Consider the following 17,692-nt stretch of genomic DNA (forward strand, 5'->3'; position numbering starts at 1 on the left):
ACACCTATACTATATATCCCATTCAAGATATGGAATATTTTGAAATCTAGTTACCAAGGACTTGGGTTTTTTCTAAGTTACACATAAAATTCTTATTCTGCAGCTGTCTTCCACAAACAAATCTCTGCTCCTACCTGGAGTTTCCTGGGTTTCTTTGGGATTCCATACAAGAAATAATGATACTTCAGTACCTACCAGTTTCAGATAGAGTAGCGGGAATACTTTCTATAAGTTTGATAAGAGTATGTAGAAGAAGTCTGTGAAGTAGCACCTTAAAGGTCTAAATTTATTCTCTGCTACTTCTTTGTTTCCCTCCCTAAATTTAGTTGAATCTGATCTATTGTCCAAACTCCATAACAGTTGATGTATCAAGAAATGAGTTTGCAAGAAGATAGAAAATAATCTTTGCATCTCCTGAACAGAACCTTGAATTGCTAAACTAAGAATAGTATAATAGAAAGTTCACTATAGATCTACTTTCATTAAAAAAAAGACTTAAAATTCACACACACACACACACACACATATATCAGGTTTTCTCATTCCATCCCTACAGATGTCGTACTCCATATAGAAGGTTCTCGATTTTCCTTTTCACATACAAATATGTGTATGCCAATCACTTCCGATTATTTAAGTTTCTTGGATATGTATTTCTTCCTTACAAGGGTCTGTGACACAGTAGTCTCCCTATAACAAGTATTCATTTACAAGAAACATTAGAAAAAGTATTCCAAAGCAAGAAAAACTTTCATATCTGGTTTCATCAAAGTGTTTGCACTGCTAGTGGGTAGTTACATATGCGTAAGTTCATTTTACAAAAAAAGAACACAACCAATTTAAGATCTTTCAAGAATAAATTCTGGGGGCCAACAAGCATGTCTCCTGTGCCACACTGAAACTGCCTTTTCGCAATGCCTATGGTAACTATTTGTGCTGCTGCTCAAATAACATACCACACAATGTTTTTGCTACAGAGACTGACACTCAAATTATTCCTATGCCTCACATTTATTTTTCTTAGTTGTAATCATGAACATCTATGGTGATTTGCCTGTTATGGTTACTCCACTGCTTAGCCTTGATTTGCAACTGACATTTTTGTGACAATAGATGAATCTACTAGGACAGTCTGCTTCTCTCTGAAATCTAACACATGGATGATTTACACACTGAGGTTAATTTTGCTTCCTAGTAAGGGTAACCTCTGCAGGTTCTCCCTGCAACCACTGAACACAAGTTCCTCCAAAGATGAAACTTAATTTCACATATCCAGGCTTTCTGAATACATTCTGTCTCTTTCCATTGCTAGAAATGAATACTACATATAATCTGGAGTTTAAAGTACAGATCAGCATTTAACATCACACCCTTATATTTGTCAGAGCACCTTTTTGTCAGTGCACAGTTCTCATTAAACCAACATACAGCCATTTATACAATTTCCTTGCAAAATACTTCCCACAGTGAGAAGGTCAGATTTATTAAACATGTACCTTAAGACTACGTTATACGTCTTAAAAAACTTCCTCTTCTCTGTAATGCTCCCCCCATTTGCTTAGGTTGAGGAGGAGAAGTTAATTCTTAAAATATATTTACTTTCTTTTGGTGGCATTTGCTGAAGAACTCGTCTTTCTTACACAAAGACACTGACAATAACAGTAAACCAGCAAAACTGGAATAATTTTTTTTCTCTAACTTGGATAAAAAAATAAAAACAGAAGTCAAGTCTTCTGTAATGCTGTAAAGTGCAATGAGATTAGGAAATGAATGAAACATGGGGGAAACTGCTAGAAGAAAAAGAAGACTGACAAATAGACAAGGTGAGGTTTGTGGAAGGAGAACATTCTTTGAACAAAAATTTCTATTTTATCCATTTTCATTCCTCAGTTATCTGTTTGATTCCTCAGATATCTGTTAGAATTTGTGTTCTATTTCTTATACTCTGCTAGTTACAGAAATATTCTTAATTTTATGTGCAATTAGAATTTCTATTCACTTAAAGTGTATCTATGATTATCATTGTACTATCCTATACTTTAACATATTCATAATAGAAATATATGAAATATTGTATAATCCAAAACTACACTTAAATTTAATTCCAAATCACAATCCCTAGTTTGATTCAATGGCACATCAATGCTATGTGGGTGTACAATTACAGGGCTAAAGAATCCTAGTCAGGGACCTTGGATCATGAACTCATCATTGATAGAACCATACAAATACATCAGAAATGCATCTGTCTTGGATAATTGACCATTAAGTGAAAAACAAGAAACAACATATCAATACATGGGGATTGCTGGGAGTGAATAAAAAAATTTTATACAATTACTGTTGACACAATAGGAAATTGCTTCAGAATATCAATGTCTTCACCAAAATCCAGCATTAGGGAAGTAGAAAAAGCACTTTGCAGTGAGACATGAGGTACGGTACCATTTGACAACCTCTGCTCTGTATATTGGCCAAAGTTGTTTCCCATGTAATTCAGCTGTAAATGGGCTTCTGATCACTGGACTGGAGAAAAAAAGGCAGGAAGGAGCAACAGGTAACCCCATCACTGTCATGTGTCAGCTGACCTCGAGGGTAGCTTGACAACTACTAAATCTGAAAAATTGTTAACATCCTTAATTATATACCAATTCCTTTTCATGTACTGTGTCAGATTCTTTTTATTAGAAACTGTATCATAATACGGAAAACAAAGTGAGAAGTGATAGTGTTGAATGTTAGCTTTGGCATTCCCCACCTATTACTGAATGTTTAATTAAGTTTTCAAAGCAAAAATAACAGGGAACCTAAGATGGTGCACAAATGGAAAGTCTTAACACAAAAATAGGTGGTTTGGGGGTTGGTTTTGGCTTTGTTTTTTGTTTGGTTTGGTTTGGCTGGTTGGTTGGTTTTGCCTTTGTTTTTCCCCCTAAAAAATATAACTCCTAGCTGAAAGTCCTAGTTTCTGAATTAGATGTAGACGTTAGTAAGCAAATGCTCTGATCATAAATGTCTAATCTACTTCACTTAATTCTCGAATAAGAAAAGTCAAAAGGGTACTTCTCAGTTAGTATAGTCCTGTCAAAGAAGCAAAGATTTCCATGTGCTAATTGCATCAGCATTGGGATGGCCAGACGATATTATAACAAGAACACATATTTTTGCTGGTGTGTCTAAAAAGAAGGATGATGGATGTGCAATATAAAAAAATGAATCAATAGTCCAAAGCTATGGGCCTCACAAAATCAATTTTGTTGCCCAGAGTGTTCTTCAAAAACTATGAAAAAAGCAACGTTGTGAAATGATATAACAGAATAATAACTGAAAGACCTGAAGCACTTTAATCACCTGAGTATTTTGGTGGTTTAATCACACTGCAATATTTACGCTCCCACCGGTATCATTCCATTACATGGGCCTTCAATCTGTTTTTCTTGAGGGCAAGAGAGAGATGCCACAAGAAATATTGTCATCCAGATAAGGAGTTCCCTCTCTCTCTTGAGCTTCTCTCTCCCCATTACCGGTTTTGTTTTGTTTTCTTTTGTTTTTAATTTGATATAAAAACAGAAAGCCAGGTGCAGAGCTAATTTCTGCGATTTTGGCAACCTCACACTGATTTTCACAGAAATAGTTGCCTCAAAGCAAAAATACTAATTGAGTACACAAATTAAAAATATCTGCAATAAACAAAAAAAAATCAACTTAAAATTATTAAATGAACACAGATTTCAGTTGTATATTTAAAATAAAAAATATGCTACCTTAATAAATGTGACAAGTTGAAACCGTATGTCTCCTCAGACTTAGGCAAATTTGTTTGCAAACATACATAAAAAGAATTATACAGAAAACAAATATTTTCTCAGAATTTCTTAATGTGTACTCTGAAAGTAGTTTTAAATGAATCAGGCAGTACAAGTCCAACTGAAGAAATCAATTCTCAGTCCTAACAATCAACTGCAAACCAACTATATGAAAAGCATAGAAATTAATTATGCAGAAGAAAGTAATAACACTTAGCTGGAAGGTAGTCGAATTTTAAAAATCTAGACTGTAAGGCCAGGTCCAAAGAAAGACTTAATATCTATAGAGGTAGACTTGTCACCTACAAGACACTACAAGACTTTGCAAACTGAATCAGGAGCCTGAGAAGAGTGACAAAGAAGTCCATAGGGAGCTGCTTACAGCAAATCAATTGAAAATGAGAAGTTCAGGCACACTCTACTCCAAAGTTTAGGGGGCTTTAATCAGAATTGCAGAACTGTGAACCTATGGAGATGTAATTCCACCAAGCTGGAACATGTGCCTAACTAGCATATTTTCTACGTAAATATGTGCCAGCCTGTACCATCCCTCATGGTGCAGTTCAGTTAGGTTCAGCACAGAGTTCAGAACTTCTACCCAAAGAAGAAATTATAGGTGAAGCAGTAACACAAGTCAAGCAGCAGTTGAGAACTCTAGGTTCTAATTCCATCTTGCACAACTGTACATGCATTTTATTTTTTTTAAACAACCACAGAACCATAGAATTGTTTAGATTGGGAAAGACCTCTAAGATCATCAAGTCCAACCATCAACCTAACCCTGCCAAGTTCACCACTAAGTCATGTCGCTAAGTGCCACATCTACACATCTTTTAAATACTTCCAGGGTTGGTGACTCCATCACTGCCACGGGCAGCCTGTTCCAATGTTTGACAACCCTTTCCATGAAGAAATTTTTCCTAATATCCAGTCTGAACCTTCCCTGACACAACTTGAGGCCATTGCCTCTTGTTACTTGGGAGAAGAGACCAACAGCCACCTTGCTACAGCCTCCTGTCAGGTAGTTGTAGAGGGCAATTATGTCCCCTCCGAACCTCCAAGTCTTTTCCAGGTTATAAAACCCCAGCTCCCTTAGCCACATAAGAATTGTGCTCCAGACCCTTGACCAGCTCCAGTGCCCTTCTCTGGACGTGTTCCAGCACCTCCAGAGAAATAAGCAATGTCTTTCTTACAGTGAGAGGTTGAAAACTGATTACAGAAATTAAGGTGCAGCCTCACCAGTGCTGAGTACAGGGGGATGATCACTGCCCTGGTCCTGCTGGGCACACTATTGCTGCTACACACAGGATGCCATTGGTCTTCTTGGCCAACTCAATGCCAAACGAGCCAGAAATAAAGTTGCAAGCAAAATAAATTAAAATGACTATGCCTGTTGTGTTTTGATGTCTGTATTGCAGCTATGCATTAGATTTGCTCAAAGCATGCCTACAATATGGGCTTCGCAGTAACTTAAACACTTCCTTGTCTCTTTGGAGGCCAGATACATACCTGTTGATATTAAGACAGGTGTAAGTATCCAGAATAAGCAGACTTACAGATATTACTGTAATTCTGCATAAATTTAGTCCTCAATGCCCAAACCATCCTCAAACATGGGATTACCAAGGGTAATTATTTCCCATAGGAACACAAATCCAACAAAAGTATTAAAGCAAAGCATGATATGAACACTTAACTGAATGATAATTATGTTTCATTGACACACATACCCACCGTCCTGGTACTTCATGATAGCTCTGATTAATTGTCAAACAAAATGCTGATTGAGGCCTACAAGATCATTCAGGTTATACCCATTTTACAGACGTTTCCACTGAAGCACAGGAAGAATTTGATGTTTCCACCATTTTACTTGTCCATGAATTTTCTGTGAATTCAGATGTCCTAACTCACACACAACCTGTTTGTCATTCAATTGACAACTCTTGTTTCCCTGAGTCATCGTACTCAAAAAATTAAAAACTGAAAGAGGAAAAAGAAAATACTGAATGTAATGTATCACTCTCTGTCAAGGGAAGCTTTTCATTTTTCTTTTATCAAAAATTCAAGATGCTGAATTAATTACACTATTAACACATTAAAAGTAAGTGCTAAGTGTGAATAGCATCAATTTAATCACAGCTGAATTGGTTTTATTTTGCACAACTGGTGCTGTATTTTCAGCTAAGAAATTAGATAGCAATTAGAAATTACCCAGCAATTAAGATCTATGTGTGATGATTCTCTCAATGTGTTATAAAGTACCTGACAGAGTTTTGATTATGCATTAGAAATTTTCTGTATTATCAGCTTAAAATCACATGCTTTCAATTAAAGATACTAAAGCAACAAATGCTCCAATACAGGTAGGTCTTGGTAACTTCTAATTTCTGTGCTTCAGAGTTCCAGTGGGTTTTTTGTAACTCCATGTGCAGGAGTGGTCATTGAAACAAAATGAGACTGACCAGTGTGCAAAATAATATGTGAGACAACATTTGATTACAGCTGAGGATCACTTTCCTGCATATTGAATTAGAATACGAAACATTATTTTAGGAGGCTTTTGCTTTCAAGATGAGGTTCTTGAGAAACAAAACCCGAGACATTTTTGAAAAACACCATTAAAAGACCATCAGCTGATCTCATAGAAATGTTCGTAAAAACATGGAAGTACATTTGTTAAATAAATATTCTTAAAACTATAATTCATAGGAAGCCTGTTGAAATAATATCATTAATTACATTTGGGAATGACAAAAATATATTTTGCTTCCCAGCAGTATGATGATAACTTTTTTGGAGTGTGATCAATTTATCCCTATCTGCTTAAAAAGGTGATTTACTGGCAGATTCCATTTTGGGAAAACCACAATCTTTTTCATTAAATGTTGATGAATCAGAACATTCTGAATCCTCTTGTGCTGAGGGTTTATATTAAAAAAACACGGAAAATGTATCTAAACTAATTTTTTCTCTCAGATCTGTGTTATTATGGTGCTCTTATTCCTTTGAAGTGCGTATCCTTAAAGCCACATCAGAATCTTTGTTTTTAAATTTCAGAAATTATAATTGATGGAATTTAAAGGAAGCTTGGAAATAATGAAAAAGCTTGCAAAACATGCATAGGAATAGGAAGAGTAAGTGTCACAACGAAGCATAAGAACTGGATTTAGTACAGTTTATGTTACTGCTCTGATAGGACTAGTATACTAACATGGTTTATTTTATCAATAATCTTATAGCATTAGGTGGTTTTTATTCAAATCTCAACCATGAATCAACTAATTCTGTGGGAATCTCCATTTTCAGTTTAAAAGAAAAAAAAAATAAAAGCTACAGCATCTACTCTTTTTTAAGTAGCAGAGAACCCTGAGCAAAGTTGTCTGACAATAATCTGAAATCTCAAAGTTCATAGGAGAAATTAAGAGAACCTCAAATACATTACTATGCAAAAGTTGATGGCAAAATGTAAAGTATTTTAGAACAGGACTGACATTCTTTGTGAAAGGACTTTTGTACTTCCCAGTGGAAGAAGCAAACAGTTGAAATGTTCTGGGCAAGAGATTTTCTTTAGAACATATTCAATCACATTAGAGGATAATTGCTGCTTCTTACTAATAACCATGAACCTCTTGGAGGAGCATCCCTGCCTCTGGAATACACAAGCAGTTCTGGAAACACTCAAACTCCAACACAGGGAGTACTTGTACCTGTGGGCACAGTGTTTTGCTCTTGCCATTAAACACGAGTCCTGCTTCTTCTTTTAGAGTCCATGGAATACTACTGCATTTTGTACAGTAGAGTTCTCCAAAGCATATGAAGTACCTTTCAGACAAAAGAATGATTTTTCCCGAGTGAAGTTCAGGTGCTGTAAAGCATGCATTAGAATTCTGCTGTGTGGCTTCACACTTGGCTGAATGCTATGACACAGTTACATGAGGTATTCTCAGTCATACCTCTAACAGTTTATTTTCAGGGATTGAATACATAGGTAGAGGCCATCAGAAGTTTATGTTAGCCTTAAGTTATTGATAGTGTCAGAGCATTTTTACTGCCGCCAAAAGAAACTTGGGCTTCAGTCTGCCCTAATACCCCCGTTTGCCTTACAGTGACCGAAACAAGTCATAGACCAAATTACCATGCTGGAGAGGTACCTTCCACAGTACAGTGCCACCCCACACTGCTCTCTCTGAGGCATTTAAATCCTAATAATATTTAAATAATATTTAAATCCTAATAATATTTTCATCTATTCTACAGCAAAACCGCTCTTGATCACTACTGAATAATATAAATGGATGACATGAGAATATTTTTCTGTACATAAATTGATTTAATACAGCCATTAAAACTGCTTGGATTTGACAGCATAAAATAGTTGTTAAAGTGAATCAATAAAATCTTCCTTTACCAGTCAGGTAAATTAAACAAGAGAATTTTGCTGTTCCTAACGGTCTAATCTTTTTAATGAATAGGTTTCTGTTTCAGACATCACTCTGGTATAAATGCACCCTAATAGCATATTCTAGACTCTGAAGAGTCCCTTTTTTTTATTTTTTAATTTTATTTTATTTTTCTCCTCTGTCTGCTTTCATAAAAGAGAAAACTTACTGTATTTGGTTTTATATTGTATTTACACCAGATAGTTCACAGATTTATAAAAGACAGCTTAGAAAGTAAGGCACACACAAAAAAAGGTTTTGTGATGCAAAAGAAGAATACTTCCATTTGGGTCTATGCAGAATTTTCTTTCCCTTTGACAAGATTAAAATGAGTTTCATAAGAGTACTTTTACCTTACATGTTTAAACTACAGTGGCACTACAGGATTTATAATATGACTTAGTAAACATTATTGTGATTTTTATTGTTTATTATATTATATAGTAGCAAATGTGCATAATAGACCATATGTTGGGAAGGTTGCTTAGAGACTGCTAGTCCCCTCCCAGTCTGCAGAGATTAGACAAACAGCTCCTACATCTCACCAGTATTCCTCTTTCTCAGTCACTGGAATATCATGTTCCCTTCTTCTGCCCTCCTGCCACCCTTATGGCTCTGGTTAACTGTTTCAACAGAAAGCTTCAAGCCCTTTTCAGAGTACATCCTGGCCAGCTGGTGAGGATGCTCGCACTGTCTCCACCAATAAAGACACGAAAGGCAGCATCACCAGCAGAACTTTGCTCTTTGATGTTCTAATGCTCTGCAACAGGGCACTCAGGAACCCTAGTGAAAAGAAATGTCTGCTGCAAGTCAGGGTTTAAGTTCCAAGTGAGGGCAGAAATTCAGGCACACCAAATATGCTTTGTGCACCAAAAAGCCCCTTGCTCACTACTGAGACTCTTCAGATGTTCACTGAACTCTTTCCTGTGGCTTTCACATAGACTGTCTCAGGAGGCTTGGATCTTCCCCCTGGCATTTATAACTCAGGTTGCATTGATTTAATTTAACCTGTATCTTATGACTCAGATAGGTGAGCATGTTTTAGATATTTTCAATAACTAAAACTTTTAATTTTTTTTTTCATCAATACTCTTCTTTTTATAATTTACAAAAATTACCAATATCAATTACCCATGTATTTTATTAAACAAGCAACAGACTCTTTTTTATGACATTTCTGAGCCTCCACTGAATCCATATAAACCTTTGGTATCTAAAGAACTTGGAGCTGGGAGTTCCAGAGCTTCACATCACACATACTGCATGAAGAATCATTTTGGTTTGTTCTGAACTGGTCACCAGGTAAGTTGAACTTAAAGTAAGTTGATCTTAATTTCTTATCAATACCAATTTTTTGTTCGTTTGGCTTTAGTTTTGGTTTGTTTCATTTTGTTTGTTTTGTTCGTTTAGAAGGGGTTTTTTAGGTTTTCTCTAATATTCTCTTGACAATAAGCTTGTTTGGTGAGAGTGATATTCACAGATGCTGAATTTGGGAAAGAGTTGCTTTCATCAGATCGATACTGATCTAGTGAGGTGGCAATGACTGAAACATGGCTTCTTCCAGCTAACTTAATTTGAGGCAAACTTCCACAGTGTTTGACTTAATAGACTGCAATTCATACAACTCCTGGAAGATGTATCACAGTTTCTGCCTTCTCAAGCTATACAGAAAAGAAGGAAGAAGAGTGTACACTCCACTCACCCCATTTTTCACCTGTATGAACAAACAGTGGAGAAAATAGCCCGAATCAGTCTACCACTTTCTTATAACTGGGAGCAAACACCTGCACCTCAGTTGCCTATTAGCTTATTTTGACAGAAAGGAGGAAGAAGGGAGCATGCTTTTCTGTCAACCACCAGTGAAGGAGAAATGAAATATAATCTTTTTGAGGCAGGAGGAGACAGAGGTATTCCCTATCATTCACATGCAAATACTGAATGAGTTGAACAGTGTCATATGGTAGGCCTTGCAAATAGTATCCATTTCATTTCTGGTAATACTGAAATTTAGGAACTTTTATTTCTAGAAAAGTAATGACTTAATAAAATTAATTATTTTTGAACTATTACTTTTCACTTCTCGCTGGGATTTTAGTTCTTCAGTGCCAAGTACTATGATTTAGTGTAGTTTTATATAGGCACAAACTTACAGAGCACAGATCTTATGCAAATATGTTGAAAATATGGTTTATTTTGCTCACAATACAATCAAAACTGAAGATATATTTAGGTTGTGTTTAATGCCTTGTTAAGCTAGGTACCTGGTTACACATGAGCTTTCCCTATTATTCATCTGAAATCACTGTAGAAAAGCCTAGTCAAGAGAATTTATGGGCTACGTCAGGCTGAAACTTGGAAAAAAGCATGTGTGGTATATTCATTAATCAATGAGAGTCATTTTTACCATCTTATTTTGTGCCAGATACTGAAATTAGATCTGTTAAGGGGGAATCTTCCAACTCCTAAGGAGCCCTACTGAAATTACTTAAGTTCAGCCTACAGATGACACTCATAACCTTTCATCCCACTACTTCCAGAAAGACACAGTTGTCATCTGAACTACACCGCATTTGTGGAATGTCATGTTACATCATACTTCTCACTAAGGAAAACAAAGTCACAGATGCACATGTATTTAAAGGGATCTAAAATCTAAATTTCATTTGCACCTTGAAGTCAGTCTTTGAACAGGTAATCTGAGGTGAATGTGTTCAATCTGAGGTGAATCTTATACTGACTAAAGAGTGAGTATAAGGTACTATTTTCCATAGCAATGCAAACAGAAAGTATAATAGGAAGGAGTCCTGCAAAGAACTACTAAAATGCCATGAATTTAATTAAAAATGTCTTTCGAAAGATTGTGAGGAATTAAATTTCTTTACATCTGCTGCAAGTCAGTAACAGAAATTTTAAATACAGTAACTTGGTAGATAATTGAACAGATAAGTACAGATAGATTTTCTAGAGAAAAATACTTTAGATATTAGTTTGGCAAAAGCAAGAGAGACCATGTTGATTTCAGCTGGTGACTGTGGTGTAAATGCATTCATGGCATACAGTACTCATAGTACTAGTTATTAAAGACTGGGACTGGCAATAGAGATATGCACTAGAAAGAAACCAACATAGTCAACTGTATGTACAAATTAGTTCTAAAGTTCTCTAAAATAAAACCTAAGTGTGCAGTAATAACTCCACTGTTTTGCTAAATATTATGTAACTTGAAATTTTCTATAACAAGGAGTTCTCTTGACCCTCAAATTAATTAGTCTGATCTCTAATTTTAATTTTAATCTTTCCTAAACCTTCTGGTAGCAGTGAATTGCTTGTGGAGAGCACAGAATGGAATAAAACAGCTGGACTGAACTAATGTGTTGGAGGGAGGAAAAAACCTTTGCAATTTATTAATGTATTCAAAAGACTGTTACAAAACTTTACAATTTAATTATTGGAAGATTATAGAACTGCTTCAGTGCTTCTGTACTGTGTTAAATAAACTGTACGTGCAAGGAGTAATAAATGAAATTGTTAATTTCAGTGCATCCTTAGGGAATAGTAGGAGGGAGAGTTTACATTATTTAGAGCTCCAAATGGATTTGAGTTTATATACAGTAATAAATCTTAACTACATTGTTAATTAACCCTGTCTCAAGCCCCTTTTTACCTTAGGAGTTGAAAGACAGTGTCTGTTAGGATAACTCACCATTCAAATGCTTAAAGATGTTTAGGACTGGGAGAATTTGCCGATAATAAGGCACCAAGGCCTCCCCCACCATGTCAGCTGATGCCACCAGGTGCTGGAGGATTTTCAGTGTGCTGATGAGGACGCGCCGGTTACGAAGGTTCAGTGCATCTGTGATGCAAAAAGAACAACAGGCAGAAAGTAGAATTAATTTCTAAAATGTAGAGGGAGGGGGAGGAGTCCTCTAATGGACAAATTTAATTAAACTGTACTCTGCCGGGGATTGTAAGTGGGCCTTTATTAGCCCAGCTTTGAAAGATGGATTGCAGTCCTGATGTTATAAAACACTGCCTTGTCTGATTGTTATTTGTTCCCACAATTTGTGCTGACTCTTCAGTAACCCAAAGAATGCAGCTCATTATTCCCTCATGCTGCCTGTGTAATACTGGTGAGGTCCAAACAAACGAAAAATAAATGTTCAGTAAGTACCATTTGGGGCCAGTGGAACTGTTCAACTGCAAGACAACCTGCAAAGGTTCACAACAGACACATTCTAGTGCAACAATTAGTGTTTGTATGTTTGTACTCATTTATTTCACGATCATTTTATTCATTCAACTAACAATTCCTACTATTCTGAGAATCAGCACAATGAAGCAAATGTTTATAGAAAAAAACCTACAAAAAAAACCTTGTAGGCTTTTTTTCCAAAAGAAAAACACTCTTAAAAAAAAAGATTTTGTCTAGCCTACTTAGATTTTTCTCTTAGCTTTCAGTGTCATGCTTCTAATCTTATGACACTTTGACATTTCATAAATACCTTTATTTTCTCTTCTCTTTTAATTTTACTAAAAGCAAGTACTTTGCATTCTTTCTTATAATTAAAAATGAGTCATGCTTTTTATTTTTTTCCTTGCAAAATCCATCTATTTATAAAAGCTTCTCTGAAATAATGCAGCTGGAAGCAGTTGTCAAATTTGGTACGCTATTACATATTGGTCTAATTCTCCAGTGTTCTGTCCACTTACATAGATGTTTACATCATTGCACAGAGAAAGAATAGAAAAAGATAAGCTCATATTCATTTCTGTGTTTTATAATCACGAAAGTATATACATATGTGACTCAACATATCATAGCATGACACTAACTATAAGCATTTAGAAAACACACCAAAATTTGAAGATGAGTTACTAACAACTTCTTTAAGAACTGCCTCTTCAAACCAAAGTAACAGGATTGAAGGTGTTGCAGGAGGGTTGGAACTAGACGACCTTTAAAGGCCCCTTCCAACCCAAAACCATTCTATGATTCTACAGTTCTATGATTCAGTATTTCTGGTGCTGAGTTTTGTCAGTGCACAGGAATGTCTTTTCATAAGGAATGAAGTAGTATTCTCACACAGGAGCAATGTCGTTTTTTCCATCTCTTTAAGCAAATGCACTGTACCCCACCCGCTTCTGCTTCTTACTGCATGTCTGCTGAGTGATAAAAATCAGAGTGAGAGCTCCAAAGCAAGGGCAGGGCAGACTGATTGAGTCAATACGTAGAGACAACTCTTGAAAATCAACTAGTAAATAAGGTCCCTTTATGCCTCCTAGCATGCTTGTGAACAGCATATTGAAACTACAGTTAGAAAACACTTAGAGAGCCCAAACTATAAAAGTACTATTGCACATCATAGTGATTCCAAGCTAGAGAAATACTGCTAAATTAAAATACAGACTGAATTCCTTACTTATTTGCTAGTCTCTATTGTAGTCACCAGGCTGCAGCTAATTTCATATTGTCTCTGAGTTTATTAATGTGTCGAATGGAAGCCCACCAATGCAGCATGCTTACATTAAGTTCCAGCAAAGAGGCTGGCTATTCCAAAATATGCTTTTGTGGGTAGATGTTCTAAGGCTGTTTTAGCAAAGAGAGATTCCCAGACACAATTTTAAAGATTAGGTCCAAGTCTCAGGTAGGAAAACATTCTCTTACAGAGAAACAGGCATTATTCATTTTCATAAAGGAGTGACTGGAAAAGGAACCTCTGGGGTTCCAACATACGGATTTATTCATTACTAAATTGTCATACACATAAATAGTAGCTAACAGAACTTGTAGGGAAAGTATCATTAACACTTGTATTTTAAGTACAACAATTATGTCATTCATAAAAACATGAATGTTTATATTCACTTGTATGAATGAATTAATATAAATTAATAAAACCGATTATTCATACTAACACTAATAATTAACTAAATGACATAAAAATTATCATTGACAGAAATTACAGCTTCTTAATCCTTAACCAACAAATTGTACCCACATCCAGGAATAGTTCTTCCTGACTGCAGAAGCTGTCCTAGAGTATAAGAAACCTTATTTTGAGGCATGCAGTGTTCATGTAAGTGGAAATGGCTGTCCAGTTATCCCTAGGAGGAACTCTTGGGTGGATCCCATTTGACACCATCGACTTGTCTCTGTCTAAGTGGTGCAGCAGGTCCCTGACCATTTCCTCTTCAATTATGGTGGCTTCATTCTGCTCCACATCCATATCTTCAGCTCAGGGGATGGGATATTCCAAGAACAATTGGTTTTACTCCTAAAGACTGAGGCAAAGAAGACATTTTGACACAGGTACCAGCAGGCCTCATGTCATTTAAATTGACCCATGATCCAAAAACTCCAAATCCTTCCAGTGACATCAGGCTCAGAGCCAGGCATTGATCTGCTGACTCCTCCTGCTTCTTCCCTCATCATTCTCTGCAACTGGAAGGGACTGATCCCACTCTTGATCCCTTAACCAACTGTCCCAAGGCCCTGAAGTCTCTCAATCGTCCTCAGACTTCTTGTTTAGACTTCATCACTGCCTACCTAAAAAATAAACAATGGATAGTAATCCGAGGGTTGTACCAGGATAGGAAGCTTTCTCTTCACATCTTTAACCCAGGCCCCAGGGAGGCATCAGGCTTTCCAAAGAAGTGGGTCAAGTCTGCATATTAAGCCTTCTGTTCCCTGCTGAAAGGACTTTCCTATTACAATGGCAAGTTCTTTTTTTCATTCTAGAAGCAGTTTTGATGCAGAGCACAGTTCAATTTGTGACACCTTCATGCTAGCTGAAGCATCATGCCCATTATTGTTTGGTACCACTTCCAGAGCCTTTTATCTATTGTATAGGGGCACCTGGGAAGGTGGAGTAGTCCCAGATGAGATGGGCCTGTTGCACAAGCGAAGGAACTTGTCACCATTACCCTCTACCTCTTGAGTCACTGTGCTCACCCATGCGGAGAAAGGATAGGGAATTCTCCATATCACACATCCTGTCTGCCTGTTGTGCCTGTCTCAGAGAAGGTAGGGTGCAATTCCAGTAATCTCTTTCTCTCACTGTCCTTGATATTTCTCAACCTACCTACCTCCTTCAGGAACCCTGTCACTAAGTGAAGGAGTTCCTCTACCTGGGCACACCTCCCACAGCTGTGCTCACTGCTGCTGCCCAATACTGGTATAAGAGTAGGGCACACATTGCAGCCTGCACGGATATAGATGCAGATGGATATGATAGAATCAAACAGACTGAGAATTTGAGCCTGAATCCCTTCAAATTGCAGAAATCTGCAGTGTGTGTTAGGAAAACACTTGTAAATATCAAAAGTGGGATCAAATTGACTACAGAACTGTTGTTATTCTTATTAAATATTTGGAATGTGGCATGAATAGCAGTCAACCAGCTCCTGGCCTGATTGTATTAGGCACTTTATAAACATTCAATTAGAGGCAGTCCTTGACCTGAAGATACATCAATTTCAAATATCTGTTTATCTTTTAAAAATCACGTAATTATTTTCTGTGTACTACCATCACTACGGACCATTCTCCCATGTGAATCAAAGGAAGAAAATTTTAATGGAGTATATGAAAACAGTACATTTCAACACATTGGAAAATGTCACTGATATCCAGAGTTTACCAGAAACTGAAGAAAGTACTAGTATCCTTACATGGGAATAAAGCAGAGCATTTAAGACTCTTGGTGCAGTACAGCTACATAGCCCAGATGAAGGAAACACGCATAATATCCCAAGTATTCCAATTTCCAAAGCATGCTAGGCTGTTGCCTCTTGGCCTGGAAGCCTGCTGTAAGAGATGGATCTTCACAATAACAGCAAAGTGAACAACTGGTTTGCTTCTCATTTAAAGATACCTTTCTGCTCCTGACTTCCCTGGCTCAATGGTACCTATTTCACTTTGGTCATCTAGACTATAAGCTATGAATTGTAACATTCTCTTAAATAGCAACTTGGAAAAAAAAAAAATGCCCAATACATTGGTTCTGTTGCTTGGTAGTTTTGATGTTTTCTCCTTTAATGGTATATAAACTTGAAGATTTCGCTTGTGATTAGGATACACATTTTTCCAAGAAAGGAGCAACCCTCCAGCTTAAATAATTGCTCAATTGAAGTTTATCATGAAGTACTTTTCATTCAAACATATTTTATTTTGTGCTGCTACAGTTTTTCCAAATAAATATTTTCTGAGGTTCATCATAAATTTCTTAAATAAAAGAGAATTTTACAATGCTATCAGGTTAAATATCTGATGTAAATGCTCAGTATCTCAGTCAGCTCTGTGTTTCTACCATTCAAAGCCACAGTAAGAGATAATTATGAAATTTGAAAGCATATTTGAAACACTGACTATTTTTGGGATGGAAGTTTTCCAAAGTGCTGCTTATTAGCTTGTTAGCAATGATCCGATATAAAATACAAATTCATTGCCTTCAGTGAATGTTAATTCACTGTATTTTTAATTTCAGTTACATTTTATTGGCAATTGATGTAAATTTAGAATGTTCTTTTGCTAATTTCCCTTAAGAGCAGAAATTTTCCTTAAGATATATACCACTTGTTTGCAATAGAAATAATTATTTTAAAACATTCAAGCCTTTTAGCTGAGTAACATTTCTAACATCTCAAAGAAAAGACCTAGAAGTTATGTAAGTTTATTTTTTATATGTATATTTTATTTTTATGTGGTAGTTTGGAAAATCTTATCTCAATCTGAGATGTTGTCTGTAATAGAAACCAGAGTTCTCATCTTGGGGACTGATAGATTTTATAAGCCAGGAAACATGACAGTATTTCTCCCAGTACACAGTGGATCTGTTTCATGACACAATGTATCTTCACAGAAGAGATCGAATCAGAACATTCTTCCCCAGATAGCACATCGATAGCCTGAACTTTACAGTTTCCCCAATCCTCCACCTTGTGTCTAAGTACTAAATTTAATTTTGTTGGTTGTAATAAAAGTTATGTTGATAATTTACTTCTCTCTAATGTTCACTGGCCTCTAATTATATTCCATTTCTTTTTCAAATACACCTGTGAATCTATGTTTAGAAATGCACTGACAGATTCCATTTTATATTTAGGTCTTACAACCAAAGATTAAAACCAATTCAGTTTGTATTCATATATCTCACTCAAGTGGTAAATGAGGCAACTGTTTTAGAAAATTCTTTGCCTGAAGCAGAACAAGATACATAGAGGAGGTCTCCTGTAGGGCAACAGGCACTCAGGATAAAAATGCTTCGATTGTTGTGATCTACTTAATCTTGTTGATCAAGGGCTTCTTTTAAATTCACAGAGCCAGGTTGAAAGAACTCCAAACACAAAGTGTTCTCAAAATGCAATTGATTAAAGTGATATATACTGCTCTTACAGAGATTTTTGTCCAAAACTTTCAAAATGCATACTACTTAACTACCCCAAATG

The 17,692-nt window shown here is 36.2% G+C and overlaps 1 protein-coding gene across 1 annotated transcript in view; it reads right to left on the minus strand.

Moving 5' to 3' along the window:
- PACRG (parkin coregulated) overlaps positions 1 to 17,692 on the minus strand; it is a 179,512-nt gene that overhangs the window by 84,500 nt on the left and 77,320 nt on the right. The window contains exon 2 of the mRNA XM_064648982.1: positions 11,949 to 12,098. Within this exon, the coding sequence (XP_064505052.1) occupies positions 11,949 to 12,021 (73 nt within the window). The 5' untranslated portion in view covers positions 12,022 to 12,098. The remainder of the gene's footprint in view (positions 1 to 11,948; positions 12,099 to 17,692) is intronic.

Source organism: Pseudopipra pipra, chromosome 3 (assembly GCF_036250125.1).
Source record: "Pseudopipra pipra isolate bDixPip1 chromosome 3, bDixPip1.hap1, whole genome shotgun sequence".
In the NCBI taxonomy this organism is placed as follows: domain Eukaryota; kingdom Metazoa; phylum Chordata; class Aves; order Passeriformes; family Pipridae; genus Pseudopipra; species Pseudopipra pipra.